Source organism: Henckelia pumila, chromosome 4 (genome assembly GCF_033568475.1).
Source record: "Henckelia pumila isolate YLH828 chromosome 4, ASM3356847v2, whole genome shotgun sequence".
Taxonomy (NCBI): Eukaryota; Viridiplantae; Streptophyta; class Magnoliopsida; order Lamiales; family Gesneriaceae; genus Henckelia; species Henckelia pumila.
In genome coordinates this window covers 130,280,568-130,294,958 of record NC_133123.1, presented here as the reverse complement: position 1 = coordinate 130,294,958, position 14,391 = coordinate 130,280,568, and the positions used below count along the sequence as shown (strand labels likewise).

At 32.0% G+C, this 14,391-nt stretch overlaps 1 protein-coding gene across 5 annotated transcripts; it reads left to right on the top strand.

Moving 5' to 3' along the window:
* Positions 1–2,695: 2,695 nt before the first annotated feature.
* On the top strand, positions 2,696–8,331 carry LOC140859813 (ubiquitin domain-containing protein DSK2b-like). 5 transcript variants are annotated; one of them, XR_012143540.1, is made up of 8 exons: positions 2,696–3,009; positions 4,529–5,287; positions 5,930–6,135; positions 6,216–6,329; positions 6,859–6,914; positions 7,640–7,691; positions 7,825–7,914; positions 8,002–8,142. XR_012143540.1 is itself a non-coding variant. In XM_073262376.1 (8 exons), the coding sequence occupies exons 1-8, from the start codon at positions 2,793–2,795 to the stop codon at positions 8,148–8,150; spliced, it is 1,620 nt and encodes a 539-aa protein (XP_073118477.1). In that variant the 5' UTR covers positions 2,696–2,792; the 3' UTR covers positions 8,151–8,331. The 5 variants fall into 5 exon arrangements, 3 of the variants coding, with proteins under 3 accessions (XP_073118477.1, XP_073118478.1, XP_073118479.1); XM_073262376.1 differs by having other exon boundaries at positions 7,663–7,691; positions 8,002–8,331; XR_012143541.1 differs by lacking the exon at positions 8,002–8,142 and having other exon boundaries at positions 6,843–6,914; positions 7,825–7,887.
* The last annotated feature ends 6,060 nt before the right edge of the window (positions 8,332–14,391 follow it).

Genomic DNA, 14,391 nt, shown 5'->3' with positions numbered 1-14,391 from the left:
AAAAACACCAAAAATCAACACCAAAACGCAGAAACCTTCAAATATTTGTGGAAAAATGATATTTAATCGATTTTCAAGATGAAAACATATTTTGAAAAAAAACCTTCAAAATTTTTATCGGTTTCATATCCGTCTTCACCTACGACCATTTATAGATTTTATTCTCAACCCAATCAATATAAAGCATAACATTCAATAAAATAAAACTAAAAAATAAAGATCGGGGCTTTATTCATAACACATTCCACAACAACAAAAATAATAACAAGATCAAACTTTTAGGCAACTGATTTGGATATTACAAGGAATATCCACATAATATTTATAATCCAGTACTAAACGATGAAAATTGACAATGAAATCAATATAATCGAGAATAATTACAAATTTTAGATAATCAATACACAATTGGTTGAGATGAATCACATACCCACTTATATATGTAAAATCTAAAAGTTGTTTATCAAATTTGTATAATTCACGCTATGTACGGAACTTCAACATAACCACAACACAACATACAAAATACTCAAAGAATCACTCAATTAGAAAAGAAAAAAAAAACCTCAATCGTCCAGATGGAATTGCATCTAAAAATTTCTTAAATTTTCAGAAAAAATCTCCCTTAAGCTTGTTGTTTCGATGTTGGTTCTTCGAAAAGATTTTCAAAATCTAACGATTCTTAGCTTTAAACTCTTTTCGCCTCAGTTGTCACACAAAACATCGACACAAATATATTGATCGTCGTTGATTTAGCCATCAATGAAGGATTCAAGTAGAAGACAAATTGGGAAAACGTTGGATTCAAAAGAGAGTAGAAGAGCTATTAAATAAATATTTATTGGTCAATGGGTATTAGTGAGTTTTCATATTATGTCAGAGTAATTTCATAATTTCACCTCAATTGGGGAGTCCAAACAAATTCGTCACATTGTTCTTAGACTCACAAAAATATCCATCAAGCTACATCCAATGAAGATTTAAATCACAAAAATCTGTTTTTTTTTACTTGTAATAACCAAAAAAAAAAAATCACAAGAATCACTTCTAGATTTCATTATCAAACTATTAAAAAAACTACAGTCAATACAATAAGATCTAAATTAAAAATCATACATTCATTCGTATAACACATGACATACAAAAAAACAGTGCACAATAAAAAATTCAAGCAGCTCATTTTTATTTTAATGATAAAAAATTATCAATATCTAGGTCATAATGCAGCACTAAAACCATTATGATTCGGAATTAAATCATTATATTCGAGAACAACAAGGAATTTCAGTTACTCTATCTCGAAATTCCAATAAATGAGATTCATTCCCACCCATATACGGAAAAACCAAAGATTGATAAAAAAAATCTATACAATTCACACGATGACACAAAAATTTAATAGAATCACTAAAACCATAACAAATATCAAAAATCGTTCAATTAAAAAAGATATATAAAAATAATTACACTACATCAAACACTATAATGCAATTTCTTGGCTGCAAATTTTTAAAAACCTAAAATATTATCTTAAAATCTTTGAAATAATGTTCTTCAAAAAGATTTTCATGTTCCAGAAACAATTCACAACGATTAGCAACTTTCTTCGATCCGATTCGAAGCAGATTTGCAATATTGCGATCGGTGGATTAGTCGTTTACGATTGATGGATAAATTTGTGAAGAATTTCAACAAAAATGAGTGAAAAAAACTGTACGTTGTCTTCTTTATAAATAATTTTTATTTTATTTTTAAAGAGTGAGGGGTATTATTGGGTTTCAAAAGAAAGTGAGGACATTTTCGTATTTTGTGCTCAAATAAGAAGTGCGAACTTTGTCCGGGAGGGAAACAAATATCAGCAATTTAGATATCAGTCCCTAAACCCAAACACAATTTCATCCTCAGTCCCTTGTCAGAAAAATATAGTTTAAACTCCCTGGGCCCACATAATTTTTCTGATAAAATTCGGTACAAAACGTTAACAATATGGTACAAATACACGATATTTGAGTATCAACTGTGGTAGATCTGGTACAAATATATGATTTTTGAGTACTAAAAAAATATTGATATTAATGACACATTTATCTTATTTTGATGGAAATCAGTACAAAACATTGAAAGTATGGTATTAATATATGATTTTTGAGTACCAAATGTGCTAGATCTGGTACAAATTTATTATTTTTGAGTATTCAAACATATATTGCAAGTTAATTTTAATAAAGATGATACGAATTACTCTCAAAATCTTATTTTTATACCTGGTCTTGAATAATTAGTTCTTCAATATCATGTATTCGTACCATATTTTCATTATTTTGTACCGACTTTGTATGATTTTTTTAGTATTCAAACATATATTAAAGTTCATATTAGTAATGATGTGCAAATTTTATACTCAAAATCTTATTTTTTGTACTCGATATTAAACAATTAGTACTCAAATATCATGCATTCGTACCATATTTTCAATGTTTTGTACCGATTTTCATCCGGAAAAAAAAAATATGGGCCCAGGGAGTTTAAACAAATTTTTTACTAACAAGGGACTGAAAACATATATATGTTTGGATTTAGAGACTGATTTCTAATTCACCCAACAAATATTTGCTGACATAGGATTAGGTGCAAATATACTTTGATGATAGGGATTTATTTATCATTTGCCGTCGCTAATAATGGTAATGAGAGAAATGAAATATTATTAACTTCAACATTTTATTTGCGTTCCTTTTCCTTGCGATCCACAGGCAGGGGAAAAAAAACTAGGGTTTTGTTGATTCAATTCAATGGGCGAGTCGAGCGTCTGCGTCAGCGGAGGTGAAGAGGTCGATGTTAACATTCGATGCTCCAACGGCACTAAGTTTTCGGTGCGAACCAATCTACAGTCCACGGTGGGGGATTTCAAAGCTGTATTGGCGCAGAACTGCGACGTGCCAGCTGAACAGCAGCGTTTGATTTACAAAGGTCGGATCTTGAAAGACGACCAAACCCTCATCACATACGGTATGCTATCCCTCATGGAGTTTTTCCAAATTTCACTTTTTATTCAAATTTATGGCATCGTGTTGCGACTTCTCGTATTTTGGGCCTTTTTTTGGGTGCGTCATCACGTAGGAGGAAAAAAATTGTACTTGTTGAATGTTTCCTATGTTCTGTGTGCTTGAAATGTGTGTATGTAGCTGACTTGTTTGTTGATCTTGTCATTTGACGTTAATTTTGTCGGATGGTTTTGTGTCGAATGAATAATTTCTGGTAGAATCAGAGTTCTGAAGAGTGGATGTTCGAAGCATTTGTCTTTAATTGCATCCGTTTGTGAGGATTAATAAATGGCACCGTCATTTGCTAGCTACTAAGCAATGGACTGAATTTGTTTCATCGCCCACCTTTTCCCTGAGGGTAGATTGTTTCAGTGTTTCTGATTTGTCCATTTTTGAGAGGGCGTTCAACAGTAGCCAGTGGAGATTGCATTCGGAAGCACCGGAGTTTTGTCTGCTAAAAGCGGAAAATATGTGTCCTCACATGACAAGCGAGTTTTTGGCATTATTGGATCGCCACATTCTGCTTATGAAATACAATTTCATTTTTGTGCTTCAAAATCATGTTCTATCTCTAGAATGTCTCATCAGTTGGATGCCTGTACATGAGTTAGACATTTTTGACATACTCGTTGGCCATATCCAGGAGAAAGTTGTGTAGATGCGTTAACAATGCTTGGCATTTCTATGTGCTATAGACACTTTCAATTCCCAACTCTGTTAGTGGGAATTTATAATCGTTTTCATGTAATTCTTCAAAAATCGAGTATGTGGAAATGTTTATTTATCATTGATTCCGTTAAGTTTAATTTGTTTATTTCATCTTTCACCCATATGTCGTTGGATTTTGGACGATAGATTGAGTATTTATTACAATGTTACTTTTTCATTTTTATATTTATATCATGGGTAGATATGCATGTAATGGCTACAAAAAGGGTCATGTATTGCAAAACTTTGGGGGAATAATTTGTACATGGTATATTCATAGTCTACTTCACGAAAAAGGGGATTTTCTTTATAGTGTATAATCACAGGGGTTACTGAGGTATGGTTATTAATGATTTACGCATTCCAATTTTATGGCATGTTGACTTGTTGGACACTTGCAAATTGTGTAATTCATTTCTGTCAAATTTGGAACTGCTAAGAATAACTGAAGTTTATTGCTTTTCGCGTTGTGACTTGTGAGGCAAGTGCTATTGATATTGATACACAATTAATGAGCATCACCTGTTGATTTATTGATAACGATGCATGATTAATGTGCACTTCTGTTTGGATTTTTTTTAAAACTTGTCTTTTATTGTCTACTATATGTTTCTGTGGATAGAATTGAACTACTTGTGCATGTACTCTGGAAATAAAACTCAAGAGTTGCTACATCCTTGGTTGCTCTTCAGTAATCCAGTGACCATCCTCTCTTGCTTATATTCTTGATCTCCATTCACTTTGATGATCATTGGTCTATTTCTTCTCATGAATAGGTTTGCAGGCAGATCACACAGTTCATATGGTACGTGGTTTTGCATCGTTTGCGGCACCAAACTCTGCTGCTTCTGAGAGCGCCAACAGTACTACTGGTGTGACGCCTGCTCCCAGTAGTGGGAGCACTGGGATTGCTGATGCAGGTGCTTCGTTATTCCCTGGGCTTGATCTTGGGGCACTTGGTGGCTCTGGGGTGTCTAGGTTATTTGGAACTGGACTTCCCGAGTTTGAACAGGTGCAGCAACTACTTACTCAAAACCCTAACATGATGAGAGAGATAATTAACTCCCCTGCGATTCAAAGCCTGATGAACAACCCTGAGATAATGCGCAGCTTAATAATGAGTAACCCTCAAATGCGTGAGATCATTGACCGGAATCCTGAACTTGCCCATATTCTGAACGATCCCGGAGTCCTTAGACAAACCCTGGAAGCAGCCCGGAATCCTGAATTGATGCGTGAGATGATGCGGAACACTGACAGGGCCATGAGTAACATTGAATCTTCTCCCGAGGGATTTAATATGCTTAGACGCATGTATGAGAATGTCCAAGAACCCTTTTTGAATGCAGCAACAATGGGCGCTGGCACTGGCACTGGCGCGGATGTGGGATCAAACCCATTTGCTGCCCTCTTACGGAATCAGGATGCCACTCAAACCAGAGAAGGATCTAATGCTGCAAACACGGGACCTGAAATGGCCTCAGGAACCACGGTCCCGAATTCAAATCCACTTCCCAACCCGTGGAGTAACTCCGGTAAGATGAGAATCATTTTTTTATGAAGGTTATGTTATGAAATCTGTTTTGGCTTCGAAGTTCCTGTGACTTTTCATTTCAAGGCAGAGTTAAGGGCATATTTAGGTAAGGTCTGTATTTAACTCGGTTTTACAATAATTCTGTTTTGGTAATGTACTGCATGTATATCCTTGCTGTTGAGTTCAACTGACCTTGGCATGAATTTTTTGCTGGATTGCATTTTATATCTAGTTTGTTTTTTCTTCATTTTCAGTTCCGGATCTGGACAACCTTGAGTGATGATGGTTCTTGTTCTTTTTTCATTATTCAATGAGCTTGCCTTTTCCCTCTTGCACCTACCAAATCTGTACTATTTTTTTTTTGGTACAGTTTGCATTCAGTACTCAACTGCTGTGGTGTGCTTGGTAGTTTTATTAATTTTTTACTCGTATTTCAACCTTCTTGCTTTACATCCTCTTTTGGTTAGGACTAGTTTCTTTGACCATTCTTTCTTCACGAGTTAGAATTATGTCAATGGATCCCCTGTTAATCTGATTAGGGTCTAAGTCATTTGTATCTTCTCCATTTCTTTTTAGTTTCTCGTCTTCTTTCCATGTATCAGTAATGGACACTATATATGAGCTGCTGAATGTGATATTTTAGGAAGTTCTCAGGCGAATAATGCTGCAAGAACTAATCCAACTGATGATGTGAGACTACCATCAATCCCTGGGTTAGGAGGGCTCAGTGTTCCTGAATTGGGGCGAACGGGCATGCCGGATTCCTCAGCATTCAGTCGGTTATTGCAGAATCCAGCCATGACACAGATGATGCAAAGTTTTCTTTCTAATCCTCAATACATGGATCAAGTACTGCCACAGTTCTGGGTGAATTGATAAGTTAACCTGCTGTAGCTTTAAAACATCCTTTAATTACAACCTGATTGCAGATCCTGAGCTTAAATCCTCAACTTCGTGCTGTACTTGATATGAACCCTCAGTTAAGAGAAATGATGCAAAACCCTGAAATGGTCCGCGAATTGACGTCGCCTGAAACGATGCAGGCATGTCTCTATTTACAACTTTTTTTCACTTGGGTTTTCTTTTTTCCTTTTCACCTTTCTTAGCAGAAATATTCATATTCAGATGTCTGAAAATCTGATTAGTATGGAGACTTTGATACGACAAAATATGTAATGAACGGTTTTTTATGTTTTGCAGGTGTATGATAAATTACTGAAGTGTTACTTCATTTTTGTAGAACATTCGTGAAAGTATACATTTGCTATGGCCATCATTTTATTTACGTACTTAGTAAGGTCGTTGATAGTTTTATCGTCAAGAATCAATTCGTTTCATGGAAATGCTTTGAAAATTCAGGACTAAATCACTGACTAACCAAATACTTTATACAAATTAGTATTTATTTCATCTTGTGCCGGTTATTGGTAATTCAGTGTTTATTAATTTGCATCACCTTCTGGACAAGATATGTCTACACACACACACACACACACAGAGGCATTATGAGTTTCAGTGAAGAATGTAAGACTCTTGTCATTTTCTCTTCTTACCAGTCAATTTTTTTGCCAGCAAATGATGGGTTTGCAGCAACAACTCTCTCAACTTAGTCGGCAACAACCAACCCCGTGAGTAGAAAACAGTGATTTTGAGTTTTTTTAAAGAATATATTGTTGGATTCAATTATCTACTTCGATGGTTATTGGCACGCGAGTCCTTTTGCATGGGATTATTATTCAGACATTTCAGGAACCTTTTGTCTGTCATCCTTGATTGAACCGATCACCTTCTTTCCTCTAGAAATTCTGTCTAATATATAATGGAGTTCCCAGGTTTTTTTGGCCCTTTCTAAAAGCATTATTCATGTTTCAATACCTGCAGAGATGTTATGAGTAAAATTTAATATTATGTGAAGTTCAATCGTCATGGTTTCGTTCTGATACTAGTTCTGTCTGGGTTAACAAAATTGGTGTTCCGTTGATAATTACTTGCAAGATAATATATTCAGGTTTTGAGCAGTGACTGATTGACCTTTAACTAATTGTCAGGGGATGGGCATGTAGTGAGGTGCTGTCATATTAGATGGTGAACTTTTTGTTTAGCTTCTGATTTGGTCTAACATTGATTTTATCTGGGGATAAAATATGTATGCATATATTTTTGTCAAAAAAAAAAAAATATATGTATGCATATATTATTTCCAAAATTTATCTGATATCAACTTGTGGAGGTGCCTTTTGTCCTTGTACACGGATCTTCCTTTCTTGCTTATGCTCGTCTAACATATTACTTTTAGCATTTTTTTGAAGCATATATGAATTCCGACTATTTTTTTTCTATTGTATTTTCTTAGAGCTTATGTGTTCTTTATCTCAGGGGAGGTGTTCAGACTGGCCAGGGTAGAGGTACGAAGCAACATAAACTCTAAATCAGACATTTGTGTAAACGTTGTCCATAGAAGATAGGTACTTGTATATTTCACATGTAAATTTGTGCCAATGCAACTGTAGTTTTCTGTTGCGTGTTTGTGAAATGCAGGCAATGAAAATAATATGGGTTTAGACATGCTGATGAATATGTTTGGTGGTCTGGGAGCTGGTAGTTTGACTGCTTCAAATGCGCCTGATGGTTACAACTCTCTTCTTACCTTTTTTTGACTGATTCACAGTTTCTTTTTATCACAACTTAAACACTGAAATTTGCTCGTCCCTGTAGTGCCCGCGGAGGTACTTTATTCAACACAGCTGTCACAGCTGCAGGAGATGGGTTTTTTTGACACTGATGAGAATATTAGAGCACTGCGCGCTACATCGGGGAATGTTCACGCGGCCGTGGAACGACTCTTGGGGAATCCTGGTCAATAGTATTGCGACAATGTCATGACTTTGGGGGAATGCTGGTCGATAGTATTGCGACAGTGTCATGTATATTTTTGTTCTTGGGCCCTGGGACTGGGGAATGTAAGAGTAAATGTTACAGCAGATGTCAAATTATATCAGACCACTTTGGGTTTTGAGACATGAGAATAAAAACAATTTACTTGTGTGTTGGGAATACCGTATACCATACTTGACAAACTTGGAATACAAAGCTATCTAAATTGAGATGGTGAAATTTACAAAAATTTTGTGTTGTATTATATATATTAGTAAAATGTACGTGCGAAATCCTTTATTTTATGATCAAATTAGTTATATAATTGAATTAAACATGATATTAATAATGAAAGATGATAATAATAATGAATTTGCATTAAAAAACTTATAAAATTATATCGAATTGAATTTTGATAATAAATGTTGTAATTTTTTTTTATAGTTAAACAAAATACATGTAAGCAAAAAAATGAGGAAATATTTTAACAAAATAGTTTTGATATTAGATATAATATAAAATTAAAATTTACTCATCTTGTAATAGAAATAAAATAATTATTAATAATCAAATCATCTATTTGTTTGAGATGTATTATTTTTGTAATAGTAGCTAAAAATCTTATGTTTGGATGTTAATTTCTTTTGATAGATGTGAATTAAGCTTTAAGCTTTACTTTTCAATAATTATCTTCATATTATTTATACTGCTAAATTTAATGTTTTATATTGCTTTTTATTATATACCAATTTATTTCAATATTTCTGGTGTCATGTCAATTTACGTCACTACAAAATTATTTCATTTTTTAAATTATAATTTATTTATAAATTTAAATAACTTAACATAATTTTAATAGTAGTTAATTTCAACGCAATACATTAATTATTATGTCTTCACATTCAAATGCATCAATCTATTTATCACTTACATGTAGTATATGTAGATATATTAGGAAGAAATATATATAAAAAAATATTGTCTTCAACAAAATTTTTCTCTGTTATTTTATTTATTATATTTTAAAAGATAATACTTTATAATTAATAATTATATTTGATCATCTTAAATAAATGTTTTTTTAATCATTATTATATATAAATATGATAATTTCATGTATCATTAATTAATAGTTTTGATTATTATTTTAATATTCGTTCTAAATTTATCATATTTAATTAACATTTTCTTTTCTTTTATTTTCTTTTACCAACTAAAAATTAAAGATAACAATTATAATAAAGATAATTTTATAATAACTTTTTAATTATAAACATTTATTAATAGGCAGTATGATTTAATCTATTCACTTTATAAAAATATTTGATTATTGACATATTACTCAACTCTATCACTATGTTAAAAAAAATACATGTACACATAAAAACTGAAGAAATATTTTAACAAAATAGTTTTTATACAAAAGTATAAAATATAATAAATATCTCCTTGACATAATAATTTTACATATTCAAAGTATTATTTGTAAATAAATGATTTTTGCTCAACGTTTTTACTAAGTATTATTTAATGATAAATGATAGTTTTATTTTCAATCATTTAAATCATTTTTTCTAACCATTCTATTTAACTCTATTAAAAGTAATGTATGTTTATAATTTGCTAGTTTTTACTAATCTATTGATTTTTATATCAATTCATGTATATATATATGCATAACATTTCATTTATTAAAGTGATCATGTAAATGCATGATAATTTATTTTTATATTAGAATGTATCTTTCGTAAAGAAATATTAACAATTATTGGTTTATAAGCTACACAATAATAAATTTAGATGACCAATGTTTTTCTTTGAAATAATGTAACCATTTTAAACAACCAAACTAATACAATAATCATGAAAAAATAATATAAGTATAGAATATATTATAAAATGCATAGAACTTTATAATAAATAATCATAATAAATAATTGAAATAAATATTGAAATTTTTAATAATTGTATAGTTAATTAAAATATTTTGAAAATACTATATAATTTTTACTATAATCATTATTTATGTTGCAAAAATTTTTATTAATATACTATTTGAATTGTCCTCATGATAATTTATTTTTATATATATACTATTACAATATAAGTGCAATGAAAAAATAAATTATTTTCATATAGTTTTTTTGTTATTATAAAAATACATGGTGTCAATTCGCAGACATCTTATTTAATTATAAAAATTCACCTTCAAGGAATTGGTTTATAAGCTATACAATAATAAATTTAGAATGCAGGATATTTTATTTTTATAGTAGAATGTATCTTTCGTAAATAAATATTAAAATTATTGGTTTATAAGCTACACAATAATAAATTTAGATGACCAATGTTTTTCTTTGAAATAATGTAATCATTTTTTTAAACAACCAAATTAATACCATAATCGTGAAAAAATAATATAAGTATAGAACATATTATCAAACGCATAGAATTGAAATAAATATTGAAATTTTGATTAATTGTCTAGTTACTTAAAATATTTTGAAATTTTTTTGAAAATACTATATAGTTTTTATGATAATCATTTATTTATGTTGCAAAACTTTTTATTGATATACTATTTGAATTGTCCTTATGTAATTTATTTTTATATTAGAGTGTATTTTTCGTAAAGAAATATGTAATTATTGGTTTATAAGCTACACAATCATAAATTGACATGACCGATGTTTTTTTTTGAAATAATGTAATTATTTTTTAAACAACCAAACTGATAGAATCGGTCACGGTGTGTAGAGGGGGAGGGAAATGAATACACACTTTAAAATATTTCTTAAGCTACAATAGCTCGGTTCTTGAAATATTGAGCACAGATGAATTATATCGAGTTTGGTTTCAAAACCAAGCGATAAATACTCGAAATAATCCTTCGTAGAAACTAATTTAACATTTTGTAAATCATTTTAAAAGGATGCAAGTTGATAGATGAAAACAGTTTAGTTGAAGCATTTTATCAAACACGTAAAATGCTTCAACAATGCAATCCAAAACAGTAACAATAAATAAATGCAAGAAATAAAGAGACCCGAATTTGTTTATGGATGTTCGGAGATTTCAATCACTCTTACGTCACCCCTTCTTCTCTTTGGAAGGATATCACTAAAAAACTTTGATTCATACAACCCATTTGTACATTACGGTTTAATCCTTACCCACTGCCTAAACAAGAACTCCTAGCTCACACTCGATTGTAAGACGCAACCTAACAATTCACATAATGTTTAACGTCTTATGTCAAGACTACAAACACAATCTTTAACGTCTTTGTGTTAAGAATCTCACTCAACTAATCTATGAATACATCTCTCGAATATGTGAGTGAGTTGGGTGTGAAGAACTAAGGCTGTTCACGCTCAATAATTCTGATGATGTTCTTCACACCAAGGGCTTGCTCTCTACTAGCTGGTAAAGCTTGGTTAGGCGCCCATGTTTTGAATCTGCTTGCCAAGCTTGTGTTTGAACTTCAAGATATTGTATTTATAGGCTCCAAGAGTGATATAGCCGTTAGACACAGAAATAGAGCCGTTAAAATACATTTGTACTGTTTTTGCACTTTTTTTTGGAGCTAAACTGAATTTCACTAAATTGATCTTGGTAAACTGAATTTGGCGCGAAACTGGTGCTGTAGCAGTTTCGATACTGTAGCAGTTGAGCGATATTCAGTTTGGGTAGGCAAACTGTGAAAGAGTGGGTGCCCGGTTAGCCAACTTGTGGCTAAGGGCTTTTGTGACTCTATGTATAAACAATCTTTGTTTAATATAATTTACATTCATTAATGGCATTTTCTTTGTCTTTCTTTATATTGTTATATTGTGATATACTATTGATATTTTGATAAAGACCTTGAATATACTATAGTGTAAGTAAGATGAGATAGTGAATAAAGAGAGATTACTATTATGAAACACATCTTATAGTCACTGTATATTCTAAACAGTTCCTAGTCAATTGAGCCGTCCGCTAATAAGGATAAGGATCGCTCGAGATTGAGACTAGCATTTGTGATGTCAAGTACCACGTTTCATTGGTAATGGACATGGAGATGTTCAAAGCATGCAAATGGATATTCATATGATGAATGATCGAACTACCCTATTCGGACTTTCCAAGTGGTTATCACTTATCGAGTGGATAAAGTCCGTGGTTTTGGTTGTACACCATTAGTCCTTACTACTTGAAACATCATTGAGAACTACATGCTAGTACTGTACTTTGACTCATTTACCGACTCTATTGGGGTCATCAGGTGTCGAGATTGGGTACAGTTACGACACATATAAGATTCGATGCTTTGTTGTCAAGGATTCACCACATACTTGCGAGTGTGGATATCCTATGCGATCTGAGGAGATATTAGTGTGACGAATCTCTGGCCAGAATACATGATGTGTTTTAGGTTACTCGGTTTTCCTAGTAACACATGCGATGTCACTATTTGATCTCCAAGATGTAATGCATAGTTATCGAATCTCGAACAACTCTCGATGCACCAATGGTTGTTGATTCGATCGGGATATATGGATGAAGGGACCGTACTATACGCTAACCAAAATCTACTGGTTTTTGCAGGCACTATCAGTGATACCTAGGGAATTATGGGGCGATGTTGCTAGATGCTCTTACCATGATTCGTTGGGCAAGTCGGAAATTGTTGTTCCGAGTCACAAGGAGTTGTGAGCCCACGGCTAGCTGTATCCCTGAACCATTGAGGGTCACACAAGTAATGGATTACTAAACCCCGTTGAGATACTTAAATTTAAAGAGTTAAATTTAATGAAAGAGAAGTTGGACTTCTTAATTAAAAGGAGTGGGATTTCCTAAAATGACATAGGGATGAACATTTTTGAAAATCACTGAATTCGGATTCAGAAAAATTATCTTGACTTTAAAAGATGCAGAAATGGTTTCTGTGCACATTGGTAAAATTAGTTTATCAATCGGAGTCACGATGAATTTTATATTAATTTCTATAACAACGGGCTTGACTTGTTGGGCTTAAGTTATGGATTGTGGGCCCTAAGGAGTTAGAGTCCAAATACAATTATAACTTAATCTAGTTTAAAAATTATCTATAAATAAGTATGTAGTGTTCGAAAATCATGTAGAATTCATTCTAGCAATTTTTGAAATACACACAATATATTAAAAGGGATTTTTCGAAAATTCCTACTCCTTTTGAGAAAATTCGGTTTGTGATTTTTACGAAAAATTACATTCTGAATTAACAGATCAAATCTGTTTATTCTCTACGATAAACATTTGATTGATTTCTAGTGCAATCAATCAGAGGGTTTCTTTTTTCTGTTCGTGGACCTTATTCCGGTGATTGATCGTGAAGCCATCGGTTCCCGGGATATACAAGAAGAGCAGATTAAATTCTGTTGGTGTCCATAATCAAGACGTTGCTTGAATAGGTAAAAATTTAATTGTGATTTTATTTTTACTTGCATAAATTTAATCGTAAAGTTTTAATACCCATGATATGAAATCGTTCCATATCGAAAAATAAAAATTTTTAAACTTCCGCTGCACCGGGTATCAATTCTTAATTGATCTGAACACGATTTCCAACAGTGGTATCAAAGCCAGGTTGCTCAGATCAAATGATTAAATTAATCGATTGTACAAAATTTTTGGCCTCGGGTTTTTGAAACAAAAACAAAATTTTAAATTAAAATTTAATGGGCACATCGGGCAGCGAACGTCGCTTCCCAGGGCAGCGATTTGATCGCTGCCCTGCCCGGCCCTCATTTTGGGGCGCGGGCTGCCAGGGATTGTCCCGGGTAGCCCGGGAAAAATTAAAATTAATTTTAATTAAAATTTTAAAATTTTGAAATTTTAGTTTTTTGGTCCGATCGAAAATTATTTTTGATTGGTCCACGAGGTATCGGATCAAATTGTTTGAGTCCGAAATTTTTAAAATTGATTTTTGGATAAATTTGAATTTTTGGAAAATTTGTAAATTTTATCCGTTAAATTAGATTTTATAAAATTAATTATTTTGATACAATTGATGATAAGATATGATCTTATGAAAGTATTAGATAAAATATGATTTTATCTTTTAAATTATAATGTCATTGCATGTTATCCAATGTTTTAATTATTGAATTAATTATTGGATAAGAGGATGATCGATTGTCATGACCAATGTTTTAGGTGTATGTTAGGTAATTTACATTTGGTTTTATTGTTGTTGGGTTTTATTAA

What these genes read in the sequence shown, in the direction of transcription:
- LOC140859813 (XM_073262376.1), top strand. Translation starts at nt 2,793, where the DNA reads ATGGGCGAGTCGAGCGTCTGCGTCAGCGGAGGTGAAGAGGTCGATGTT. An exon ending in ATCCTCAATACATGGATCAA is followed by an intron (nt 6,136 to 6,215) that starts GTACTGCCACAG and finishes ACCTGATTGCAG; the next exon opens with ATCCTGAGCTTAAATCCTCA. An exon ending in CGTCGCCTGAAACGATGCAG is followed by an intron (nt 6,330 to 6,858) that starts GCATGTCTCTAT and finishes TTTTTTTGCCAG; the next exon opens with CAAATGATGGGTTTGCAGCA.